The 24,920-nt window shown below is 43.6% G+C and overlaps 1 protein-coding gene across 1 annotated transcript; it reads left to right on the top strand.

The window, feature by feature from the left end:
• Positions 1-23,912, top strand: UTP25 (UTP25 small subunit processor component). The gene is given in 14 exon segments (XM_038541738.1): positions 1-189; positions 2,050-2,089; positions 3,373-3,619; positions 5,571-5,738; positions 7,842-7,930; positions 9,666-10,076; positions 11,858-12,077; positions 13,919-14,121; positions 15,270-15,452; positions 15,591-15,703; positions 16,491-16,736; positions 23,666-23,691; positions 23,694-23,830; positions 23,832-23,912. Coding segments are annotated over 14 exon segments (2,277 nt in total). The 5' UTR covers positions 1-76.
• Positions 23,913-24,920: the final 1,008 nt, after the last annotated feature.

Genomic DNA, 24,920 nt, shown 5'->3' with positions numbered 1-24,920 from the left:
GAGGGGGACAAGCGGGTGGAAGCGGGTGGAAGCGGGTGGAAGCGGGTGGAAGGCGGGCCACCTGGACGCCCCGGCTATGGGCAAACGCGGGAGCCGGAGCCGGAGCCGGAGCCAGCTGCTCCACACCCTGACTAAGAAGCAGAAGAAGCACCTTCGGGATTTCGGCGAGGAGCATCCCTTCTACGACAGGTGTGGCGGCCACTGCCGGGCGCGCCGGGGCCGTCTCCGCGGGGTCCCGACGCGGCTGCCACGGCCCGCGCTACCCCCCCCCCACGCGCTCCTCCCCCCCACGCGCTCCTCCCCCCCCACGCGCTCCTCCCCCCGGCTTCCCCGCAGCGCTCCCCCCAACGCTCCTCCCCCCCTTCCCATGCGCTCCACCCCCTGTGATCCTCCCGCCGCGCTCCTCCCCATCCTCCTCCCCACGCTCCTCCCCCCCCCGCGCTTCCTCCACTCTCCTCCCCCGCGCTTCCCACCCTCTTCCCCACGCTCCTCCCCCCCCACGCTTTCCCCCCCCCCACGCTCCTCCCCCCCCCCCCCGCGCTTCCCACCCTCCTCCCCAAGCTCCTCCCCACGCTCGTCCCCCCCACGCTTTCCCCCCCTCCCCAGGCTCCTCTCCCCCACGCGCTTCCCACCCTCCTCCCCACGCTCCTCCCGCCCACGCTCCTCCCCACGCTTCTCCCCACGCTCCTCCCCCCCACGCTTTCCCACTCTCCCCAGGCTCCTCCCCCCTGCGCTTCCCACCCTCCTCCCCAAGCTCCTCCCCACGCTCCTCCCCCCCGCGCTTCCCACCCTCCTCCTCACGCTCCTCCCCCCCACGCTTCCCACCCTCCTCCCCAAGCTCCTCCCCACGCTCCTCCCCACGCTCCTCCCCCCACGCTTTCCCACCCTCCCCAGGCTCCTCCCCCCCCCCCCGCGCTTCCCACCCTCCTCCCCAAGCTCCTCCCCACGCTCCTCCCCACGCTTCTCCCCACGCTCCTCCCCCCCGCGCTTTCCCACCCTCCCCAGGCTCCTCCCCCCTGCGCTTCCCACCCTCCTCCCAAGCTCCTCCCCACGCTCCTCCCCCCCGCGCTTCCCACCCTCCTCCTCACGCTCCTCCCCCCCACGCTTCCCACCCTTCTCCCCAAGCTCCTCCCCACGCTCCTCCCCACGCTCCTCCCCCCACGCTTTCCCACCCTCCCCAGGCTCCTCCCATCCCCCCACGCTTCCCACCCTCCCCACGCTCCTCCCCCCCCCCCCCCCCCCCCCCCCGCGCTTCCCACTCTCCTCCCCACGCTCCACCCCCAGCGCTTCTCCACAGCGCTCCCCCAACGCTTCCCCCCTTGCCCCCAGCGCCCCCCACGCTCCTCGCCCCTCCCCCCACGCTCCCCCCCCCCCCCCCCCCCCCCGGGCCCTTCCACCTCCTTCAGCACCACCCCCCACCCTCGGTTCAGGTGGCTCCGGAGATTGGGTTCTTCAGATGGGCTTCTTCGTGAGTCTTCCTGCCTTTCGTGGAGCCCCTTAGCTTTGTGCTAGACCTCACGCCTCTTGTGGGGCTGGGCTGTTAGAGAGGTTTCCTAAGATTGTGTGTGTGTGTGTGTGTTGTAAAGAATTGCCTGGGCCCTTGGACACCTGTGTTCTCTCCAGGTACAGAGGGGACACCAGCGCACCGGTACCTGTGGCTCCGCCTCCGCGTGTCCAGACTCTCGGTTCCCATCTTGTTGCTCACCCCCCACTGTGCTTTGGGCCGCTTCACACCAGCGGTTAGGGGCATCATGATTAAGAAATGTGCTAGAAAATGGGCTTTTATTTGCTTAATTGATACTTCTTCGCAAGGAGAGCCCGCAAACTGTGTTCGTCATGTGACCTTGTTAAACTTTTCATGTCTCAGTTGTTCGTTTGTGATATTCTTACAATCCCTGCCCAAATGCACATGTGGCTTTCACATGACCATAGTTATAATGTATTTATATTGGAATTTTCTGCCTTTTTCATTTAAAGTTGTATAGTTAGACTGTTTACTAATGGCTACGTGCTAGTAGTTAGAGTTTAATGTTACCTGTTTCTTCTCAGGGTTTCTGGAAAGGAGGCAAAACCACAGATTTATCAACGGGTAATGCTTTTATTCTTTTTTAAGTAATAGGTGGTTCTTGGCTGTTAATTTTAAGATTGTATATAATGATAATAAAAGCCTGGCTACATTTTCATTCTTTGCGATTGTAGATGTAAGCCATTAATTTAGTCATGTTGCTAAGTGTTGAATGCAGATGTCTGTCATAATGCCATTGTGATAACTGATAGAGTTTGAAACACTTTTTTAAAATAGATTGTATTTATTCATGAGACACAGAGAGGCAGAGACACAGACAGAGGGAGAAGCACGCTTCCTGCGGGGAGCCTGATGTGGGCCTTGATCCCAGGACCCCAGGGCCAGGCCCTGAGCCGAGGCAGACACTCAACGCTTGAGCCATCAAGGTGCTTCTGAGATTGAGATTCTTGAGCCTACTAGAACCTGCCAAGAAGACTCACCAGAGAGCTCTTGGTGAATCCTTAGAAGTGTCTTGTTTACTCAACATAGAGGGAGCCACAAACAGTGCAAACTGAACAAAGTTCCTAGCTCAGAACAGCAAACTAAAAATGCATTCTTTTGATGTATTGTAATTTTCCTGTTGCTCTGTTGGGCATGCCAAATATCTGACAGGTAGATCAGATTTCCTTATAACCAAAAGCTCTGTTTTTAGCCTGCTTTTTTCCCATGTAGAATATTAGCATTTCAAAGAAGATGAATAGATTCTAGAATCACAGCTAGACTAGCTTTTTTGTTTGTTTTTTTGTTTTGTTTTTTTTTTTAAAGAGAGTCACACACTTAGGGGGTGGGGACGGGGAGAGAGAATTTTAAGCAGGCTTCGCACCTAGCATAGAGCCCAACTGGGGCTGGATCCCACAACCCTGAGATCGTGATCTTGAGCCAAAATCAAGAGTCCAGAACACTTAACCAACTGAGCCACTCAGTCGTCCTGCTAGACTAGCTTTTAAAAATAACTTTGTGGCTAGGCATGATTGAATAGATAGGATATGGATATTTACAGAAAAGCTAATTTTTATTTATGAAAGTCTCAACCTGTTCTATTTTTGGCCTAATGATAATCTTAGGGCAGAAACAAGAATATGTTTCTGTTTTAAATTTTCCCATTTTTTCCGGGCAGCTGGGTGGCTTAGTCAATTAAGCATCTGCCTTCAGCTCAGGTCATGATCCCAGGGTCCTGGGATGAGCCCCAGACTCAGCAGGGAGTCTGCTTCTCCCTGTCTCTAACCCTACCCTCACTCATTCTCACTCCCTCTCAAATAAATAAATAAAATATTTTTTAAAAATAAAATTTCCTATTTTCCTTTTAGTCAGAGAATTCAGATGCTTCAGGTTCTGAAAGTGAAGCAGAGAGTGAACCAGAACAAGTTTCTGGGTACCACAAACTACTCGCCACATTAAAGAATGCATCAGAAGAGGATGAGGAGGAAGAGGAGGACGAAGAAGAAGAGGAAGAAGACAGTGCTGTAGATGAGGTAGAAACGAACAGTGAAGATGATGGTAGTGATGTCAGCATGGAGAAAGAGACAACAGCCGAGTCCACCAAAGTGCAGGAGAGTAAGTCTCTTTGGTGTGGGCTCAGTCACCTTTGTCAGGACAGCTGCCCTGTGAACACGGTGCTGGGTACTGTGTGAGTTGAACCAAAGCACATAGATCCAAAGCAGGGACTCTTAACCTTGTTGATTCCGTGATATCTTTGAGAATCTGGTGAAAACACAAGACCATATAGCCAGAAAAATGCAGTAGTAGTATTTTTGCTTACCATTTCCAGGATTTCATCAATCCTAAAGAGCCCTTGACTCAGAGGAAAGGGAACATGATGCTGTTTTTGTGCCAGTCTCCAAAAGATCACTGTCCCTCCCTTAGAGAAACCAAGTTTAATGGAAGACAAACTGTACAAAAATTGTCAAGCAGCAGGTTTGTATGGAGCAGCCAGTTAAGAGGCGTTGAAGAGACATGGAGTGGTTGCACACTGTCAGAGTAAATGAGGGAGGGCTTCAGAGAACAGCTGAGATTGAGAGCTTAAAGGAATTCTCTCATTCAGACTTCAGGTGGCTTTTTTAACTTTAAAACCAACTTTATGGAGGGATGTATGATTTACAATGAAGTGTACCTATTTTAAGTGTACAATTCAGTGAGTTTGACAGGTACATCCTCTATGTTATAATTGTCAAAATCAAGATTCAGAACATTTCCGGTACTTCCAAAAGATGTCTTCTTACTCTTTTATGGTCGGTTTCCCCCTCTGGCATCAGGCAACCACTGACCTGCTTCCTTTCAGTAAAGATTAGTTTTGCCTGTTCTAAAAATTCATATAAATGGAAGCATATAGTCTGTACCCTTTTGTGTCTGGCTTCTTTGGCTCCTCAAGTTTTTTGTGACTGATCCAAGTTGTTCACGTACCAGTAATTCATGAGTTGGTACTGCTGGAGTCGTATCGCGTTGTCAGTGTGTCTGGGTGCCTTTTTATATCTCACTATGGTAATGCCTGTTTTCCTTGCAGCCATATTTTTTCTCTATACCGTAAGGTCATACATAATTCTTAACATTTTAATTAATCAATTTTACTAGGATAAAAATTCATTGCCTCAGACTTAGGGTTTTGTTTTGTTTTCTATTTCCTATTTTGGATTTTTTTTAATGAAAAGTTTGAGTTTGGGATGCCTGGGCGGCTCAGTGGTTCGTCATCTGCCTTCGGCTCGGGGGGGTGATCCTGGAGACCTAGGATTGAGTCCCTCATTGGACTCCCTGTAAGGAGCCTGCTCCTCCCTCTGCCTGTATTTCTGCCTCTCTTTCTCTTTCTCATATAAATAAAAATTTTTTTAAAAGAAGTTTGGGTTTTTTGGTTGTTGTTTTTAGGTTATAGAAGTGAATATGCTTACTGTTAAAATTTAAGAGGATAGTGTAGTTAACCTATATTTTCACCACCTTCGGATGAACACCTTTAACATTGTATATAACCTTCCAGATTACTTTTTTATGGATACATGTGTGAGTACAAGTATGTACATAGATAATTGTGTGTGTGTGTGTGTATGTGCACGCATGCTAATGGTCTCATCCACTTTTGCAACTTACTTTTTTTTTAATAGTATACCACAGACCTTTTCTATGTGAATAATCAGGGATTCATATTAGCTTCTCAATTACATGGTATTTCATTGTAAATGATACGTGGTAATGTAATTAGCACTCTTGATAGAAAAGGATGAAATCAATTTTTCCAGTTATTTCTTGTTTTAATCAGTGCCTCTTTGAATATCCTTACATGTGTATCTTAGTGTACTTCATCTAGTTATCATCTTAAAATAAGTTCTAGAACTGGAACTGGTTCACTCATCAGGCTTAATTTTGAAACTTAAGTCTTCCACCTGAATTTCCTTAAAAGTAAATAATAGCAATGAACATCAGTGTTGATTTAGGCTAAAGAATTAAATTTTACTTGTTCACAGAACTATAATTATATTCATGCCTAAATAATTTTACAAAATGTTTCTCAAAATTACAGGTATGGTTTTGCCTGCTGACCCTGAAGGAAAAGATGGGGATGGGCCACTTGGCACATCACAAGAATCCCTTGAGGAATTTACAGATGCAAAACACGAGTCACTCTTCAGCCTGGAAACCAATTTTCTCGAGGAAAGTGAAGGCGCATGTTCTCTGAAAGTATCACAAGGTCAGAGCAGCGTGTGTTTTTCAAATTCAGCAGGTGCTTAGCATGGGGGCTTGTGTGCTAGTACGTGTTAAATCTCTTGCTACTGCAATGAGCAGCGATAGAAACATTTTAGCAGCTATATCTAGAACTGGGAAGAAAGACTTCTCAAAGGTATTTTTTGGTGAGGCAGTGCTGGGAGTCAAGAGGCTACTTAGTAGGACAGGTAGCCTAGGAGTGAAAGTAGGGAAGGCCAGCTCCCCAGACCTCGTATTTCCACCGTTGGGGTCAGGGGAAGACTTCTGATTTTCTCCCCACGCAGGGAAGGAAGAGAAAGGAGAAAAATACTTTATACTTTTCTTTGTGCCCTTCACTTGCTCTTTGTTATGGGAGTAGGAATTTTCCAGATTTGTAAGACTCAGGACTGGCTAATCTCATTGGTCCTCATTACCAGGGAGCACCTTCAAAGCCAAAAAGCTCCCTTCTGTTCCTCCAGTCTCTCTCTTGGCCATGCCTCTCTCCCAGTGGCGGTGACTAGGACAAGGCCTGCCTCTGTGTGGTAGGTGTAGTCAGATCTCTGCTCTCTCTCTCAGGTCCACTTTCTCAGCTTGTGCCTGGAGGGCAAGTCAGGTTGGTCTCATTCTGTATTCTGACTGCCTTTTTTGGTTTCATTGTCCTTCTACCCAGCTCTACCGTTAATGAAGCTGACGTTTTAATCCTTATTTGGCTCTTTTGTTCTGTTGGCTATTGTGCTGGAGAAGTAGTAGATAAAATTTGGGCACAAACCCCATTCTGAACCATCAGAACTTTAATAACCTTGGAGAAGAAGTGCCTGGGTGGCTCAGTTGGTTAAGCGTCCTGCTGTTGATTTCCACTCAGGTCATGATCTCAGGGTAGTGAGATCAAGCCCTGTGTCAGGCGCTCTGCTGCTTATGATTCTCTCCACCCCTCACGCTCCGTTGTTCACATGCACTCTCTCTTCCTCCCTCCCCTTCTCTTTTTTTTTTTAAAGATTTATTTATTTATTTATTCATGAGAGACAGAAAGAGAGGCAGAGGCACAGGCAGAGGGAAAAGCAGGCTCCATGCAGGGAGCCCTACATGGGACTTGATCCCAGGTCTCCAGGATCACACCCTGGGCTGAAGGCGGTGCTAAACCGCTGAGCCACCCAGGCTGCCCATCCTTCCTCTCTAAAAGAAAGGAAATTTTTAAAAAAATCAGAACCTTGGAGGAGACGTGAGGAAGTTTGATTATCCTAAAATTTCTCTGGTTGTTTTGCCTATACAGATATATTAGCACCTAGGATTCTTATATCCTATAGTTTGGTTCTGGGTGTTTAGTACAGAATGCACTGCATTTGAAGTTTTGCCATTTGGATCCTTGCATAGGTCATTTAACTTTTCTCTGCTTCTTAATGAGTGACTGGAAGGTAAGGTTGGGTGGCTAGCTCAGAGGACTGAAGATAAGATAACCTCGACTGTAAGTACTACTAGTTGGATCATTGTTCAGCTCAGTTGAGTATTGAACATTTCTATGTGTCCTGTAATATAAGATAAATCAGGGATGGATCCTGCTCTCAGGGATCTTACAGTGTTGCAGCGAGTAGGTGGGGGCAGGGTTGGGGACAGTCTGTAGGGCACCATGGATGGCCTCTTAGTGGAACCAGTGCTGTGCCTGGCATAATAGGCTTCAGGGAAATAGTTCTTGTGAGTCAGGATGTGACATTAAACTGATAGTATTTGGACTTACAAAAATGAAGTGAAGGAAAGGATAGAATTTTTAATCAGAGGAAGAAAACCCACAGAGGCAGAAGAATTTGAGGGCCATATAATTCAAAACTTATATTGGAGAGGTAGCTTGGAGGTGTACATCCTAGAGTGCCCCAAATTTCAGACTGAGAAGCTTCTTCAAGGGTTTGAGCTGAGAAGTAATGTGATGAGAGAAATGCTTTAGGGAAAGGAACCGGTTAGAAACTTTTGAGCTGGGAGAGAGGATGGGGAACAAAGATAGGGAAAAGGATGAGTTAAAATCGAGAAAAAAAAAGAGTATGTCGTTTGGAGAGAAGACCAAAAAAAATGCCTGCTCTTTCCTCCCAAGTGATCTGACATTTCCTGATTTCTGCATTAGATCCATTTCTACAACATGTGAACAAAGAACTGAAAGAAAAAGAAATTCAAGCTGTTGCCACAAATCCCAGAACTACTCACCAGCTAAAAGTAAGTGTTGCCTAGTCATTCCTGTCACCAAGAAAGTAAAGCTCCAAGTTAGGCAGTGGTCTTGGGTTTGGCGTTCTCCTCGAATGTATGATAAACACCAGTGGTAGAGGAGTTGATAGGGGAGCATAGGATAGGAAGGCTGGAAGAGCTTAGTGGCACAGGTGTAGCTGGGAAAGGCCTGGGGAAGCTGGAGTGTGGGAGCAGGTAAGAATGGCTTTGCAGGCAGGTCCACCAGGGTGTGGACCAGCATCTGAGAGACGCTGTCACATGACCCAAGGCAAGTCAGTCTACCTCTTTGATCTTCACTATTCTCATCTGTTAGAGGGGGGCAGTAATGCTTACCTCAAAATGAAGTGATGTAGTTTACTGACATACATAGAAAATATTGAGTAAAACAGTAGCTACTGCTGCTGTTGGTTTGTTCAAAGAATCTGAGAGAGGTTCATAACTAAGTTACTCGTGTGTGGAGCCATTTTTTCTGCTTTGTGTGGGTTTTTTTTTTTTTTTTAGTTTTAGTTTTTTTTTTTATCAGCTCATGCTGTTTTTAAGAGTTGGTCATTCTTTTTTAATTGAAATTTTTACTAAAGTAATAATTATAGCTACATTTTTAAGAAATAACACAAAGACATCCCTTATGCCCTTTGCCCAGTTTCCTCCAGTGGTAGCATCTCGGCAAAACTGTTTGACAGTATCAGGGCCAGGAAATTGACATTAACACGCTTGTCTTCTTCAGCTTTTCCCAGTTTTGCTCCTACTCTGTTGTGTGTGTCTGTAGTTCTTTACTATTTTGTCGGGTCTAGGTTCCCCTTATCCACCACCAAAGTCAAGATGAGAACATTCCCAGCTCCATAAAGATCTCTCTTGTTTCTGCTTGCCCTTTTAAAACCACACCCTTCCCCCTCCTCCCAATTCCTAATCCTTGGTAACCACTAGTCTGTTCTCCGTTTCTATAATTTTGTCATTACAAAAGCATTGTATAAAAAGAATCCTACAGATTGGCTTTTTTCACTTAGCATAGTTCCCTAGAGATCCACCTCTAGTTCTTGGGGCATATCAATAATTCATTTCTTTTTATTGCTGAGATCATCTTTTTTTTTTTTTTCTGAGATCAGCGATTTTGTTACGATGCAAAAATTCCCACTCATACTGGCATCTCACAAAAAAAAAATATATGCTTTAGGATTTTAATGGCTGTATCTCAAAAAATTTATTTCATGCCCAAGTAAATTTGGAAGACTTGAAGTTAAATACAATAGAACAGAGCTCTTGTCATAGGACTCATCAGAACCTTTTGTATCTAATATACATTGTGACTCTCTGTAAGGGGGATTAGCTTCTGTGTTGTTTACCAAAGTTATTTGACCATGGAGCCCCCCCCTTTTTTTTTCTAGAATGAATTTTGATTTCCTAGAACATATTCCACCAAATAGTTTGGGACATACTGACCTAGTGAAGAGCTCAGGTTGGAAGTCAGAAACCTTGAGCTCTAGCTCTCAGCTCTCAGCTCTCTTCTCTCCTAGGTAAAGTTTGTCTGAATCCTATAATGTCTGAGCCTCTGCTTCCCTAAGCTTTAAGACAAGCATTATAGTGTCCACCTTGCTGGGTTGTTGGTGAGGATTAAATGAGGTAATCTGATAAATCGGAGAGAGCTTGGTAAATTAGAAAGTACTGTGTGAAAGTAATGTATTGAAAAGCATTTCTAACTTAGCTCTTGATCTCTCTCTCTCTTTCCTAGTGGCCTGTATTGGGCCAGCTTGTCTTTTCATCCAAGTTTCAGAAGTTGGAAACATTTAAACCCTCAAAGGACGTTGACTTAAAGTCACTTCATCTGCAGAAGCCCCTGGAATCCACCTGGACCAAGACGAACAGCCAGTTCCTCTCTGGTCCCTCCAAATCAAGTAGCCCTTTCACACCCCTCCAGAAAGAGCTCTTCTTAATTATGAACTCTTACCAGGATCTATTCTACCCAGAAAGGACTGCCCTGAAGAATGGGGAGGAGATCCGCCATGTGTACTGCCTACACGCAATAAATCATGTCCTCAAAGCCAATGCCCAGGTGCTTAGTAACAATAGCAGACGTCGCAGTCAGAAGCTTGGGGTGGGTGACGATGATGACTTCAGAGACCAAGGGCTAACAAGGCCCAAGGTGAGTGGCAGCAGGAGAGCTTCATCCAGGAGAGCTTTGTCCTCCAGAAGGAGGCTTCTGGCTGTGCCGTATAGGTGTCTGGCACTTGGCAGATAGTCAGGTATTTTAATGGTAACGAATACTGGAATAATGAATGAGTCCAAGAGTGAACACCTTAGATGGGCCAGGTGGTGCCAGAGCAGTGCAGTAGACAGCTCAGTGGACTGTTTCTAACTGGATTTAACTGGAAACTTGTGAGTCAGAGGTTCCTCTGATAATTCTTGAGATAACCCTGAGCATACATAAATGACACTCCATTGTAAATCTCTTTGTGATTGTCAGAAATGGTTGGAACCTTAGCCAGCCTTTTATCCAATCTCTAAATACTGCAGCTATGGATAGAGACCCAGATTCATAGAGGACCTTGCTGAAGAGAACCGGGAAATGAGTAGCAGAGATGGGATTAGAACCAAGAATTTTCATTACTGAGCCACACACATAAGTAAATCTTGGGAAACAGAAATTCCGGTTTTTCCATTGTATACTTACCGCTGCTTAAAGTGATGATTACCTTTATTTGGGCTCATAAGCCTAAGTTCCAGTGGATGTGGGGCTTTGGTAGGAAATGTCTTTTAATTGTGCCCACATTACTCATGTTGTGTGGCTACATCATGTGTCTTCCATTCCCCATACCTCCTTAACCTGTATCCCTCCATATGGAGGAAGTCTCATCTTTTTAGATGTTTCACTGAGTCTAATAGGATTCTAGGGCTTAGTACTGATGTGGCTCTTAGACATTTTTTAGTCTGGCCCCCTATATGATAACTGGGGAAGCTGAAGCCTGGATACTTAGTGTCACAGCTGGGACAGCAGTAACTTGGCCCTCTTCAATCTAGGGCCCTTGGTGCTGCACTCACTATGCCCCTGTGGCTGTGCTTGCTCCCTTTCTGGGAAACTATCTCAGAGTCTTAAAAATAAGGATTATAAGTTTATCTGTTTCCATTTAGAGTTGTAGAAAACAATGAGTCAGATTACCCATGAAGCACATTTAGAATTTGATGAGTTGTGGGCTCTGACGGGTTGTTTACATTGTTGATATTTACAGAAGGGTAATGAGAAACTTATTGTTTGTTAAGCATATTCTATTTTTATTCTCTCCAGTTGTAACTGTAAGCATTTTTGGAAATGTTTGGAAAACTGAGTCCTACGTTTCCCATTGAGATATGATCTCATTTCAGAAATGCTTTATCATCATTTCTGAAAAACATGCTAGGAAATATATTAGATGCGTTAATCCTTTTCCTTACCAGCTTTATTTGTTCTCTACTTATCATACCTAGTTCATTTATTTTATTTTTTGTTTTTTTAAATTTTTTTTCCTAATGCATTCATTTATTTAGCATTTATCCCTTGCAGCTTATGCATAAAAATACTGTAGTAAGGTCTGTGCGAGACAGAAATGAGTAACATTCCTTGACACTTGTATGTTTATATTGGATTTTTGCTAGTGGACTCCTGTTAAAGGCATTGACTTAATCCTGAAAGATACTTCCACATTCTGGTTGGGAATTGCTTCTCATGGGGCTATTAGATTAAAGTCCATAGGACAGTGCTGTGGATATGAGAGGTGCTTAGTTTGTAGTCCTGAACCTGGTTCTGTGCAAAGGAGGTGGCTGAGATGTGAGCCCTTGCAGGGCCTGCTGCTTTATGGAGGGTTCTTTAGCACCATGTCTTCAGCAGGCTGACCGCAGCTGCGGACCCTTCCCCTGGTCCCACCGAGGCTGTTGTGGCTTTCTCCATAGGTGCTGATAGTTGTGCCCTTCCGAGAAGCTGCTCTGCGGGTGGTGCAGCTCTTCATCAGCCTCCTCGAGGGTGACAGCAAGAAGAAAATAATTGTGAGCAACAAAAAGAGGTTTAAGGGAGAGTATGGCTCAGATCCTGAGGAGAGACCACCCAACCTGAAGAGGCCTGAGGATTATGAAGCTGTGTTTGTCGGCAACATCGATGACCACTTTCGGATTGGTAATTCCTTCTTGTTTTAATTCAAACCCTGAAGACCTGTGGTATGTGGTTCACATGACTAGAGGCTAGAAGCTGGGAATTGGGCATTCTCTCAGTGGGGTGAGATGTCCTCCTAACAGGACCCGGGTGCATTTGGGACATCTTGTCTGCCAGGGAAGAGAGTCTTGCCTGGCTAATAGGGTGGACACTTGGCTCAGGATGGAGCATCTCTGAGGCTGTATGTAAAAAAAAAACATGCACATTTAAAGCAGAAATGTCTCAGCACATCCAGAATTAGTAGTTGATGCTACAGGGGGAGTTGGAAGTGATAGGGCCTTAGAGGGTCCCTCCGGGGAGGCTGAATAAACTGGGTGTCCATGTACAGTGGTGGACTTCCCTTCTTCCAGCCATGGAGAGTGCCTACCCTGAATTGTCTCCACTCAGGACTTACCGACTGCTACCCAACTTGTCACATCTTTGCTTGTCTCAACCAACTCCCATATACTTGGTTGGTTGTATATTGATAGAGTAAATTCTTAGGAAAATGTTTTTTCGCCACGTAAGTTCATTCAAAAAAACATGCATTAAGCGTCTACTTTGTACCAAGTACTGCTAAGAAGCTGAGGATATAGAAATAAAAGTTGTGGTTCTTGCTGTTAAGGAAATCCAGCCTATTGGGCAAACAGTACAGATTGATAAGTGCTGATCAGAGGATGCAGTGGATGATCTGGGGGTGTTTAAAGTGATTTTTGTACTAAAATTTTTGTTGTAAGGAGGGGTGGTCAGAATGCAGGAAAAGGTTTTAGAGAGGAAACTGCACTTGCAGAGGCATCAGGGTGAATAAGCCGGGTATGACCAAAGATCTACAAAGGCTTCAGCATGGCTGGAGTGTCAGGTGCACCAAAGTAGGGGGGCGGGCACGAGAGTAGATGGTTTTTTTTTTGTTTGTTTGTTTGTTATTTATTCATTTATTTTTTGCGAGAGTAGATGTTTAGTTTTAAACATGTGCAGGAGTCCTGCCAGTTACTGATATGTCAGTTTTGAGCTCAAGAAAGAAAAGTTGGGCTGGAAATACAGATCTTTGTGAAGATGGCGTTATAGCTATGGTTAGTGAATAAATTTACCCATTTATTGCCCATAAACTTATGTAAGGTGTGATTGGAATTTAGAGCCAACTCACAGACTTGTGGAAGAGCTGTTTGGATCTGAAAAGATAGATATGAGCCAGGTCAGGGCTAGAAGAGGAAGTGAGTATTAAAGAAATGGAAAGTACCAGAAGGAAAAGAACATTTTGAGGAGGATGTGTTCCATATGCTGCTTCATGCATTTGTAACAAACATTGAAGTATCTTTGATTTGGTGACCTTGGCAAGAGTCCTTTCAGTGGAGTCCTGAGAATCAGGCCAGATTGTGATGTACTGAGGAACAAGTAGGAGATTTCTTTCTTCTTTCTTTCCTTTTTTTTTTTTTTTTAAGATTTTATTTATTTATTCATGAAAGACATCAAGAGACGTAGAGACATAGGCAGAGGGAGAAGCAGGCTCCCTGCAGGGAGCCCCAGGTGGGACTCGATCCCGGACCCCAGGATCACACCCTGAGCTGAAGGCAAATGCCACCCAGGCATCCCGAGTGAGAGATTTCTAAGCAGACACCATTCTCTGGAGAGGTTTTAGTGGAAAGGGAAGGACGAGAGTGAGACCATAGAGGCAAGAGGAGGACGATTATTTTAGTAAGGAAAACAATTTGAACATGGGTCATGTGCTAAGGGGAAAGACGTGAAGGTCAACAATGCAAGGTGAGTGGGTAGCAGCTGATGGCTTGGTGGGAATAATGGACGGCTGTGTACTTGGCTATCTCATGTAGGCGTGGCGATACTCCAGAGAAGCATCCGCCTCTATGCCCCCTTCTACTCCTCCGACATCCTCATTGCCTCCCCGCTGGGCTTGAGGACCATCATCGGTGCAGAAGGAGAGAAGAAGAGAGATATTGACTTTTTGTCTTCTATTGAGCTGCTCATCATTGATCAAGCTGACATTTATCTGATGCAGAACTGGGAGCATGTCCTGGTAATGTGGTCATTCACATTTAGAGTGCCAACATTCATGTTTAGAGAGCGAAGGAGCTCAGTGATTTAATAAGTCTTAAAGTCTTAAATCCAGATGAGAACTCAGTTTGGAAATGGAAATGTTTCACATTTTCCAGTTTGAAAAAACCTTTAGGTTCTCTTCTACACACAGATTGGTCAATAATTATTCAGAGAAGTAAAAATTCTTGCCAGTATTTTCAAATCTCCAGAAAAGATTCCTTCGCCTTAAGGTCACTTCAGTGTGGCTGGTTGGTAGATTGGTTCCTCCTGACCTGGAATGCCTTCATCTAATATAATTCCTCCTATAGTTTATGCTCATTCTCTTTTGTTTGGCCTTCAGTGGAAATGGGAAAACATTACTCAGGATTTCTTAATGTGTGATCTTGTTTTACAGAGAAATGTAGGATATCTTTATCCTGTTAATGTAACTTGTGCTATAATTTTTTCCTCCTTTCCTGCATACTCTGCAGTGTTGTCCACTTTAGGATTGAACAACTGTGCTTTGGAACAATCCTTATCACAGAACCATAGATTTGGTTTTTTAAGGCTTGTGAGAACTCACTTCTGCAGTCCCAGGGCTTGTAGGAAGGTGGGGCAAATAAAGGGGATACTTTAATTTATAAAGTAGTGAATAAATGCAGAGTATTTGTTATCCTTTAATATATATTTTAAGGTGAAAATACAATTAAGATAGAAAAGGCATGTCAATGTAATTTGAGGAAACGGCACATGTGGTGGCTCTAGGATCTCCATTTTTTGAAAACTAGGCCACTGAAGAACAATGGCTATGGTATCCATGGTATTTCCCTTCTTGTCCAAATTTGGGACTGAGGAACCCATAGAATGACCAGGATGGCATTTTCAGAAATTCCTTTCAAAGGAATATTCCTGTAGGTACCATTTTTTGAAAGATCTAAGAGGTAGCCAGTTTTAGCTTACCTTTCTGTTGGGGGTGTTCAGCTAACTAGGCAATTCACACCCATCTGACCCTTGATTTTCTGATGTAATTTGGAATTTGACTATACATACTCCATGGGGTTAATAAGATGACAGACTTGTAAAATGCTTAGCAGTGTCAACAGGTACATCCTCCATAAAAATTAATGGTAGTGTTATTTCTGCTCAAAGCATTTGATGAACCACATGAACCTACTGCCCTTGGATTCACACGGAGTGGACTTCTCCCGAGTGAGGATGTGGAGCCTCAATAGTTGGTCTAAGTACTATCGCCAGACTCTGCTTTTTGGGGCCCTGCAGGATGCCCAGATCAACTCCGTGTTCAGCAAGTACTGCGTCAATCTCCAAGGCCAGGTGGGCATGCTCTCCTTGTTTCTTTGGGTCTTCCTGAAGCATTGTATACTGTTTGGGTCATGAGGCATACGGGAAGGAAGGCATTTGGTCAGTGGTGGGGATGACTCGCTTCCTCACTTTCTCATCAACTCCTGGCAGGTGGCTGTGAGGAACGTCCCAATAACTGGCTCCATCAGCCATGTCCTGGTGCAGCTTCCACATGTCTTCCAGAGGATGGAAGCTGAAAATGTAGCTTCGGTGATTGATGCCAGGTACCTCTCTCTCCTGTTGGACACGTCGGGGGTACAGAGAAGTTTTTAGCCTTGGCATACAAATTTAAAATTGGATTCCATGTCGGTTTTACTGATGAGATCATAGAACCCAATCATCATTGATACAGGAAGAAACTGAAGCCCAGAGAGGAATGATACTTTGTCCCGGTTCTCTTAGGTGGTTAGTGGCAGCATTAGTACTGTAAATCAGAGGTTCTTTCCATAAGATTGTGGCATTTTTTAATTAACACTGCTTGATACTGCTAAGTGTTCCGTGTCAACAACTTAATTGAAGCCCTTCAGGGCAAGGACTAATGCCCAGAAGCAAACACTGAAACCTTTAAATATTCGACTGTAAGCCTTTCACCTTTTGCCTCTTGCAAACATCAAGGTTCCAGTGTTTCTAATTCTCTATTTCCCCTGTCTCTTCATTGTGTTTCATCAGGGGACCATGGTAGGAGAAAGATACTTTGCATATGGGAAGTGTTCAGTAATTACTTGTTATTGATTAACCACTGAATGAATGAATGAATGAATGAATGGTGTGCTTGTCTATTTCTGGAGTAATTCTCTGGGATACACTGGCATCACCTCTATTTTTTACAGTGAATAGAGTTACCACTTATTTTATTTATTCTTGTGTTAGCTCTTGTGATGAGGTAAGCCAGATTGGCCTCTTTGCAGGAGGTGGAAGGAGATTGTGACTTGCCCAGGGTAACGCAGTTAGTGGTGACACTGTGGGCTAATCTCTAAATCATTGACTTTGCCCTTTGCTTTTCCAAATCAGGTTTAATTTTTTTGTGAACAAGATTTTGCCTCAGTATCGTGATGCAGTCATGTCTCATACGCTCATCTATGTCCCCTCCTACTTTGACTTCGTGCGTCTCCGAAACTACTTCAAGAAGGAAGAACTGAACTTCACCCACATCTGCGAGTACACTCCGAAGTCTGGTATTTCCAGGGCCAGACACTTCTTCCTTCAAGGAGAGAAGCAGTTTTTGCTCCTCACAGAGCGCTTCCATTTCTACAAAAGGTAAAGTAGTGCTGGGTTTTGAGTGTCCTCTTAGGAGGGGAAATGTATTGCAAATCATGGCCTGCTTCTGAGTGCATGGTGGGTTTTGTGGTGCTGTGAGGTCCTCTTTCACTCTACTTCGTACAGAGAAGCTAGAGACTTTTGGAACTGGGCACTCTTCTTGGTTGGTTGGTCTCTTCTCTTGTTGGAAGAGGTAGAGACAAATGAGTGACTATAGTATAATCTGTGTGTAGATCTGGAGTGGGCCCACACTTGGGATACTTCCTGTAGCTGTGGTTGTATACCTCAAGAAAGACATCATTGAGTTGAACACTTCTCAGTAGGCACAACTGAAGTGAATATAGAAAGGAAAGGAACTGTCATGGAAGCACAGACAAAATATCAGGAACTGTGTGGTCTGGGGAGGTGGAGGCCGAGCACAAGGTCAGTGTTCCAAAAGTTACAGTGTGTTTTGAGGAGGTGCACACATGCCTCCTCACAGGAGACCGGAGGGAGGGCCCCCCTGTTTGCAGGAGGCAAAAGGTGAAAGGCTTAGAGTTGAATATTTAATGATTTCAGCATTTGTTTGGCTTCCCCATTTTGTGAGTCTGACAAAACAAATTGGATTTGCTTTTTTAAAAAAATTCTAATTAGAGCATTAGTAATATTGAGCCTTCTGTTACTATTTGCAGCCATTTGTGCCCCCAGAAGTCAGGTATTCCATTGTTTTGCCAAGTCTGTCTCTGCTGCCAAGTGAAAAAGCCCTTTTTAAACCCGTTATCTATAGAGATGGAAATTGCATCCTATTATCTTTTCCTTCCTGATGTGCAGTAATGTTCAGTGAATTGATGTTTTGCCTTTATTGTTTAACTCTCAGTCATACTACCGAGGGGCACATTTTCTCAGAGAACCCCAAACATAAAAGCCAGAAATCATCCAGGCTTTGGAGCATATTTGATGACACGTGTTGGCATTGCTTTGCCTTTTAATTTATGCCCCATGTAAGGATGTGCTCCCCAGACATGCTCTCGTTACCAAGACGGGGAGGGAGGAATCCAGCAGCCTGGATTCCTGCCACAGCCAGGGCAGAGCAGGCTGACATGACTTGGCCTCTCTGGGTATTCTGCTGACTAGGCAATCTGTGAGTGGAGAGATGAGAAATGGCTGCACTTGTGTTCCCTGGGCTGCATTCTTGGCCACCTACACAGGGCTGTTTGGCCAAAGAGTGTTAATGAATGCCTGCTTATTGGTGTCATTATTTGCTTTGTGGAACAAGTAAGTTGTTTTCATTCATGTTGGAAAGTGATATTTTGGGGGAGTTTGCACTCAGCAGATCTTAAGAGCCCTTAGTTTTCTATCAGCTTGACACATGAAAGCAAGCCTTTTAAGTGAAGTGGATGGATTGGAAAACTTCCCAGTGTGATTGTTTATAGCAAGTATGAATTAGGCTGGGAGGAAGACTGCTCTCAAAGAGCGGCTTTCCAAGGAGAGAGGGCGTGATGTCTCAAGTCGGCAGGACAGTCCCGTGGCTTACACCACTGTATTTACCAAACTGTTTTGCCCCCAGATCATTATATAGACAAATCTAGCATGTACCACTTGCTCTATACCTTGGATCTGGTTAATTGGTATGTCCTGTATTTAAGATGAATAGAAATAATGTGCTTCAGTGTCCCGAGACTGCTAATTATCTCAGGGTTTCCAACTATAGATTTCTTTCCTTGAGACATCCCCAAGGTGAAGATAGGTGCTTTTATCTGCAGTGCCTTTGTGATTTGATTTGACCATGGGGAAGGTACTTGTGTGTTAAACTTTAGTATCCAACTCTGAAATTCAGTATTTATATTCTCTGTGGAAGTAGGCTGTGTTAGAAACATCACAGCTCATTTGTGAGCTACCAGAACATTTTCAGCCTGAAGATGAGTCTGTTTTTTTTTGGGATTGGGGGATGAAACCAGTAGAATTAGGGTTGGACAGGCTTTTGGTCATGGTGGCCCGCCTGAGCATGGGATGCTTCACAGTGGTTTCCCTGAGCTTTATCACTGGGTTGCCACAGCAGGGAGGTTTTTCAACCAGGGAGCAAGTCAGAACTCTGGAGGTGGGATTTATGGGATTGGTAAAGGCTGCTGGGGTGTTTCTGAGTACACCCTACATGAGAGTCCCAGTTCTGGAAGTAGCTTACCATCTTTTTAGACAGTGTGGAGGAGCTACCCTTTCAAATCAGTTGTGGGTGCCTCATTTATCTTTCACAGTTGGTAGGTGAGCTAGACATCCGGAATGTCCTTTGTCCTTAGTTTAAGGTCCCATCCAGCTGTTCAATCATATTTGTGTGCTTTTATTTTTGTTTTTAAGATTTTATTTATTTGAGAGAGAGAACACTCACACATGATTGAGGGAAAGAGCAGAGGGGGAGGGGGAGGGACAAGCAAGCAGCTGTGCTGGATGCAGAGCCCAGCCTGATGCGGGGCTCAGTCCCAGGATCCCAAGATCATGACCTGAACCAAAACCAAGAGTCAGGTGCTCAACTGACTGAGTCACCCAGGTGCCCCTTGGTCATATTTGTAGGGGTCACTGAATACCCAAAGCCTATACCAAGGGAGGAAGAAGGGAAGGGATGCTGAAGACTAAGGAGATTTGGCACTGACTGCCCCTCTGAAGAAGCCCTCACCACGTTCACTATTTCCAGAAGATAACTAGTCTCTATTGTGGGAGAATTGAAACTGAGAGAGATTTTCTTGTTTTTTTAAGTATAACACTTACTGGAATTGGTTTTGTGCTTTGTTTTAAAAGTACTCTGGTTCTAAGAATATTACACAATTATTGTAGAGAATTGGGAAAATCTAGGTTAAAAAAAAGAAAATGGAATCTCACTGCTTGGATATTAATACCCATTTTGGTATATTTCTTTCCTGTTTTTCTGTGTGAAAAATAGGTGCACATGAACATAGACACACGTATACACACTTTTCTGAAAATATTACATTGGGATCACATTGTACTCATTGGGATTTTTTTTCTTTTATGTGCTTATTGAAAAACAACTTTAAAATGTTAACACTTTGGCATGTATATTTGTAGCTTATGGGTACATTTTTAAGTTGATGTATATAGCTTTGTCACATCCTCCCTTCCCCCAACATTTTATTTGGAAAGATTTTCATTACAAAGGAAATCATAAGACTAAGAGTGAACATCTATAACTCCTTTTACTTGGGCTTCATCAGGTGTTAGCATTTGAGTCTTATTTTTCCTTCCTGAACCATTTGTAAATAAACTACAGGAGGCTTCATGACACTGAATCCCCAAATCATTCAGCATGTAGTTCCTAAAAACAAGAATATTTTCTCTAACCAATACCATTATCATACCACTTGATACTACACAGTAATATCATCTGATATATAGTCTGTATCCAGATTTTCCTAGTTTCCCTACGTTGACCATTATAGCTGTTTCACTCCCTAACCCAGGATTCAGTTAAGGATCATATGTTACATTTGGTTAATGTTTCTTTAGTCTATCTTAACCATTTTCAGCTAGGGGCGGTTTTGCTGAGACATTTGGTCATCAAAACTGAAGGGTTATTCTAGTGATGTAGTGTTTTTAGTGCGTTGAGGTGAGGATTCTTCTGGATATCCCAGAGTCCACAGGATAGCCCCACAACAAAGAATTATCTGGCTCAATATGTCAGTAGTGCTGAGGTTAAAGAAACCTTCATCTAGAATAATTCTCTTGCTTCATTTTTTTCTATGACATTCTTTGAAGAGTCCAATTCAGTTTCCTCTAGAATGTCCCAGAGTCTGGATTGTGTAATTGTTTTTTTAATATTTAGATCAGTGGTTCCCAAACTTTGCTGTACATTAGAATCCCCTCGGAGAGCTTTTAAAGATCCAAATACCCGAGTCATGTTCCAATGCCATTTAAATCCCTGTGTCTGGGAGTGGGGATGAAGGATAGATACCCCACACCTACAAACAGGTGATTCAAAGTGCAGCAAAGTTTGGAACCACTGACTTAGGTTAAATACCTTTGCTAAGAACTCTACGTAGAGGATGTTGTATACTTTCCACTGCATCTTGTCAGTAGCACATAATGTCAGTTTATGTCATTTTTGGTGATGTTAAATGTAATCACTTACAAGGTGGGTCTGCTAGATCTCTCCATTGTAAGGTATCTTTTCTATTTAATTAATAAGTAGTTTGTTAGATGTGTATTGAATCCTTCTTAATGGTTATATAGTATTATGTTGTAATGGATATATAATTAGCCCAGTTTCCTTTTAATGGGTATATAGATTTAAAAAAAATTGTTCTATTATATACAACAGTGCCACAAATATCCATATGCATAGTTGATGGCGTAGTTGTCTAGTTATTTCATTAGGATGAACATGAAGAGGAAAACTCGTTAGCTCAAAATCTGTACATGGTGAAAAATTTATTATACATTGCTGCTTATTTGCTCCCTACCATCTTCCCCATATCTTGTCTCCCCCTCCCCAGAATACACACACGATAATTTATACTCCATTCACCTATTTTCTGCAAAACCCCCCTTGATAGCTCAATGATAACGTCAATGTTTTAATGTCTTTTTCTTGCATTTTCATGTTGTTTGTTTGTTTGTTTGTTTGTTTTTTTCATAATTGTCAGCTGAACGTAGAGGCTGAGGTCCAGGTACACCTCTGACTGTCAGGCCACTAGTGTGGGAGTTGTGAATCTAGTCAGGATTTGGTTGTTACTATAGTTAACCTTCCAGACTCCACAGACTTCAAATTCCTCTAGCACACAGTGGCTTAGTGTGAGGCCTGGGGTGCCAGAGGGTCTTTTCTCAGGGTCCAGATCTTCTTGGCTTTCACCAAGCCCTGTACCCCTGTGCCAGCGGAGGGGGTCTCCCTCCACTCTAACCCCTCCCATGGCAGTGGGCTGCTCTTGCTTGTTACTCCCTGCAAGACTTGAGGTGGGTTGGGGTTCTCTTGGTGTAACTTCGTTCTAGGCAGGCCCTTTCATTCTGGACTGTGGAAGCGGGGCCTTCTCAGTGTTCCTGCAGCACACGCCATGGCAGCAGAACCTGGTCCTTTTATCCGTAAGGGGTCTTGGTAGAAGAGAGTTTCCTGCTTCTCCCACGATGGTGGTAGATCTCTGCTTCTGTCAGTGCAGGATCTTGGCTGGAGTGGATTTTGTGCCCTTTCCCCAGAGGCAGTCTGCTGTTGCTTTCTGTTGGGTCTAAGTCCTACGATGGGAAAGGATGGGATGGGGCTTTACCACCCCAGATAACTTGCTTTATTACCCTCCTCCCAACAGCAGTTGACCTTTGCCCCCTCTCGTCAGTTTTGCACTTCTGCTTCATATGGATAGGGGTCTGGGAAGTGAGACATTTCACCAAAGGGGGTCTCTCTCTCAGGTCTTCTGTCCTGCCTCCCATCTTTCTCCAGGACTCCTAGTGGAGGCCTGTGGAAAAGAATTCATGAGTGAGTATAAACAGATCCCAGGGATTCTGAACTGTCACATAGAACCACACTTGCCCTTTAAGAGTTTGTTCAGAGTATAGCTGTTTTCTTGCTACCCACTTTTTTGGCAGGTGCCCTCTTCCTCCTGTGCTCCTTCAAAGTGGAGTAGTTATGGGTCCTGTCTCTGCAGTGAGCTTTGTCCTCTTTGGAATTCAGTTATTGGTAAGCTGGCTCTTAAGATCAGGTTGCACATCTCCTCCCAGCCCCTGAGCTCAGCACCATGACACTGGTAGCTCGAAACTGGCCATGGTGGGAGTATTTACACCACAGAAATTGGCAGCTGCTTCAAATCAGCACTCTTAGCACTTTCTTCCCCACTGAGAACTAGGTATTAAACATATACAAGCGCACCCTTGAATCAGTTCACTTGGTTGAGTTGTGACATCAGCTGTCTAGGCTCAAGAAAAGGAATGCTTTTTTAGGTTATGTGGCTTTTTCTTGTTAGTGTGGAAGCAATATTCTCTTGAGTTTACTGTATACTAAGCAGAAGTGGAACTTCATGTTTATTTTTGTTTGTTTTGATAACTAGTGAGGTAGAACGGAATTTATTCATTAGCCATTAGAATTTCTTCCTTATGATAATGTTAAAAGGTAAGCCACATAGTGGATTGCAATTAAAGTTTGGAAGACTGGGGTTGCCAGAAGGGTCAGATGATCCATGGGATGAGATGACAAGGAAGGCTTATCCTCTGGGAATAAAATAAAACTCCCAAGGGAGTCTAACAGCAGCCTATCAGAGAGTTTTAACAGGAAAAATCAGAACCTTGTCAACTCTAAAATCTTTTGTTATGGGGCCCCAGAGGGAATAATTGACCTCGACCCAAAACATACGGTGAGTCCCTGGGGTCTATACCCCACCACCACCACTGTGAGCACTGCAGCAGGGAAAGAAGTACATAAGCTGTTGAAATTAATTGCTTTTCCATAATGCCTAATGGATCCTCAGGCAGGATTTTGTAAATGGATGAACTTAGGACATCTGCTATGGAGTTAACATGTCTACAGAGTGACAAGAAAAGACTGATGGGAATGCATTTACAGTTTATGCAGTTTATTTTACATACTGGGTCTGACCTCCTCTCCATTACAGAACATTCTGTTTTGCCTGATTATACTAAGGGCAGTGTTGAGTTGTTAAGTGTTTGCTTTTGAAGTTTTCTATGACAGATCTTCAGTCCTCGTCTACCTCAGTCTACCCAGAATAGGCTCAAAAAAAGCAAATTTATCAATTATATCAAGCCAAACATTAGGAATTCAAATGTTGCCACAAAATAAGTCCTTCCAACTCAAAATAACCTTTGGTCTGTTGGTTGTTTATGGCATTATCTTCCTCGTTGAGCATGGAGCAGTAAGAGTGAGCTATGCCCCTGTCAAACTCTTAGTGTAGCTTTTTCCATAAATTTCTCAAGTAGATACTAGTCTCTCTTTCACCTTTTAATAGGTATACCATAAAAGGGATCAGGAATCTGATTTCTATGAACTGCCAACTTACTCCCACTTCTACAGTGAAGTCTGTAACATGCTGAAAGCCACCAGCAGAGGAAGGAGGGAAGCCGCCTGGACTTGCACTGTCCTCTACTCCAGGTATGATGCCCAGAGGTTGCTTTGCTGTGGTTGGTGTGAACGCGGGCTGCACAGATGCTGCAGTCCAGAAGAATGTCCACCTCTTCATTACTGGAGAAAGATGAGAATTTGTTGGACAGGAAATGGTATTGGCAGGATATATAATGCTGATGCTGCGCCACTCGGACCCAGTTCTGATCACTTACACAAAAGAAGGACTGCTATAGAAGAGGAGCTTCAGGCAGTATCATATTGGACACTTCTTCCTTTTCAGGTCATGTGTCCCTGAAAAGTTAAATGTAAACCAAATTTTGGTCACATCTCTCGGACCTCAGGGAGAGCTAATAGAATTCCAAAAGACTGATAGAAGGAAAAACTTCTACTTGTGAAATTTTTTTGTAAGCTATAAATTCTTCTATTGTTATTTTTTCTTATTGTACTTTATAAAGTCTTTCAGGTTTGCCTGTTTCTGTTTGATGCTTTCTTAAAAGTAAGGCATACATGACATTGCTTGTGAGAACTGGTTATAAGAAATCGGAAATACTACTTGGTACTGAATATCATTTTAATTTGGGTCATGCAGGGTTTGCAAGACTTATTTTTCTTCCAGCCAAACATTTTTTAAACTTTAAACATTCTATTTTAATTCAACTTCAGAGAGGTATCCACTGATCTTTTTAAACTCATAATAGTGGTTTCAGTTAAAATCTACACTTAAAATCACGTTATTTAAAATATTAATCTCTTCTCTTGTTTCAAGAATTTGTATGAAACTCTTGGTGTTGAAATAGCAATCTTAATATCACCGTCTTCATTACTGTAGTCATTTTGTAAATCATATAACAGCTAAAAATGAAAGGGAAGTTGCACTTTTAAAATACATTTTATCGTGAAATATTGCCAGAAAATTACAAGTACCGAACCCAGACCATTTGAGATTAAGTTGATGACTCGATAGGCCTTATCACTTGTAAAAGTTACCCCTGAATTTAGTGTGTATTGCCTCTAAACAAGGGCTTTTCTCTGTGTAACCAAAAAACAGATACCAAATCTGGAATTGCTGTTAATACCTATTGCCATACTCTGACCCTGTTTGCCAAATATCCCAATAATGTCCTCTCTAGCAAAGGATA

Source organism: Canis lupus, chromosome 7 (genome assembly GCF_011100685.1).
Source record: "Canis lupus familiaris isolate Mischka breed German Shepherd chromosome 7, alternate assembly UU_Cfam_GSD_1.0, whole genome shotgun sequence".
Classification (NCBI taxonomy): domain Eukaryota; kingdom Metazoa; phylum Chordata; class Mammalia; order Carnivora; family Canidae; genus Canis; species Canis lupus.
The sequence above is the reverse complement of the archived record's forward strand: the minus strand, read 5'-3'. Positions and strand labels throughout refer to the sequence as shown.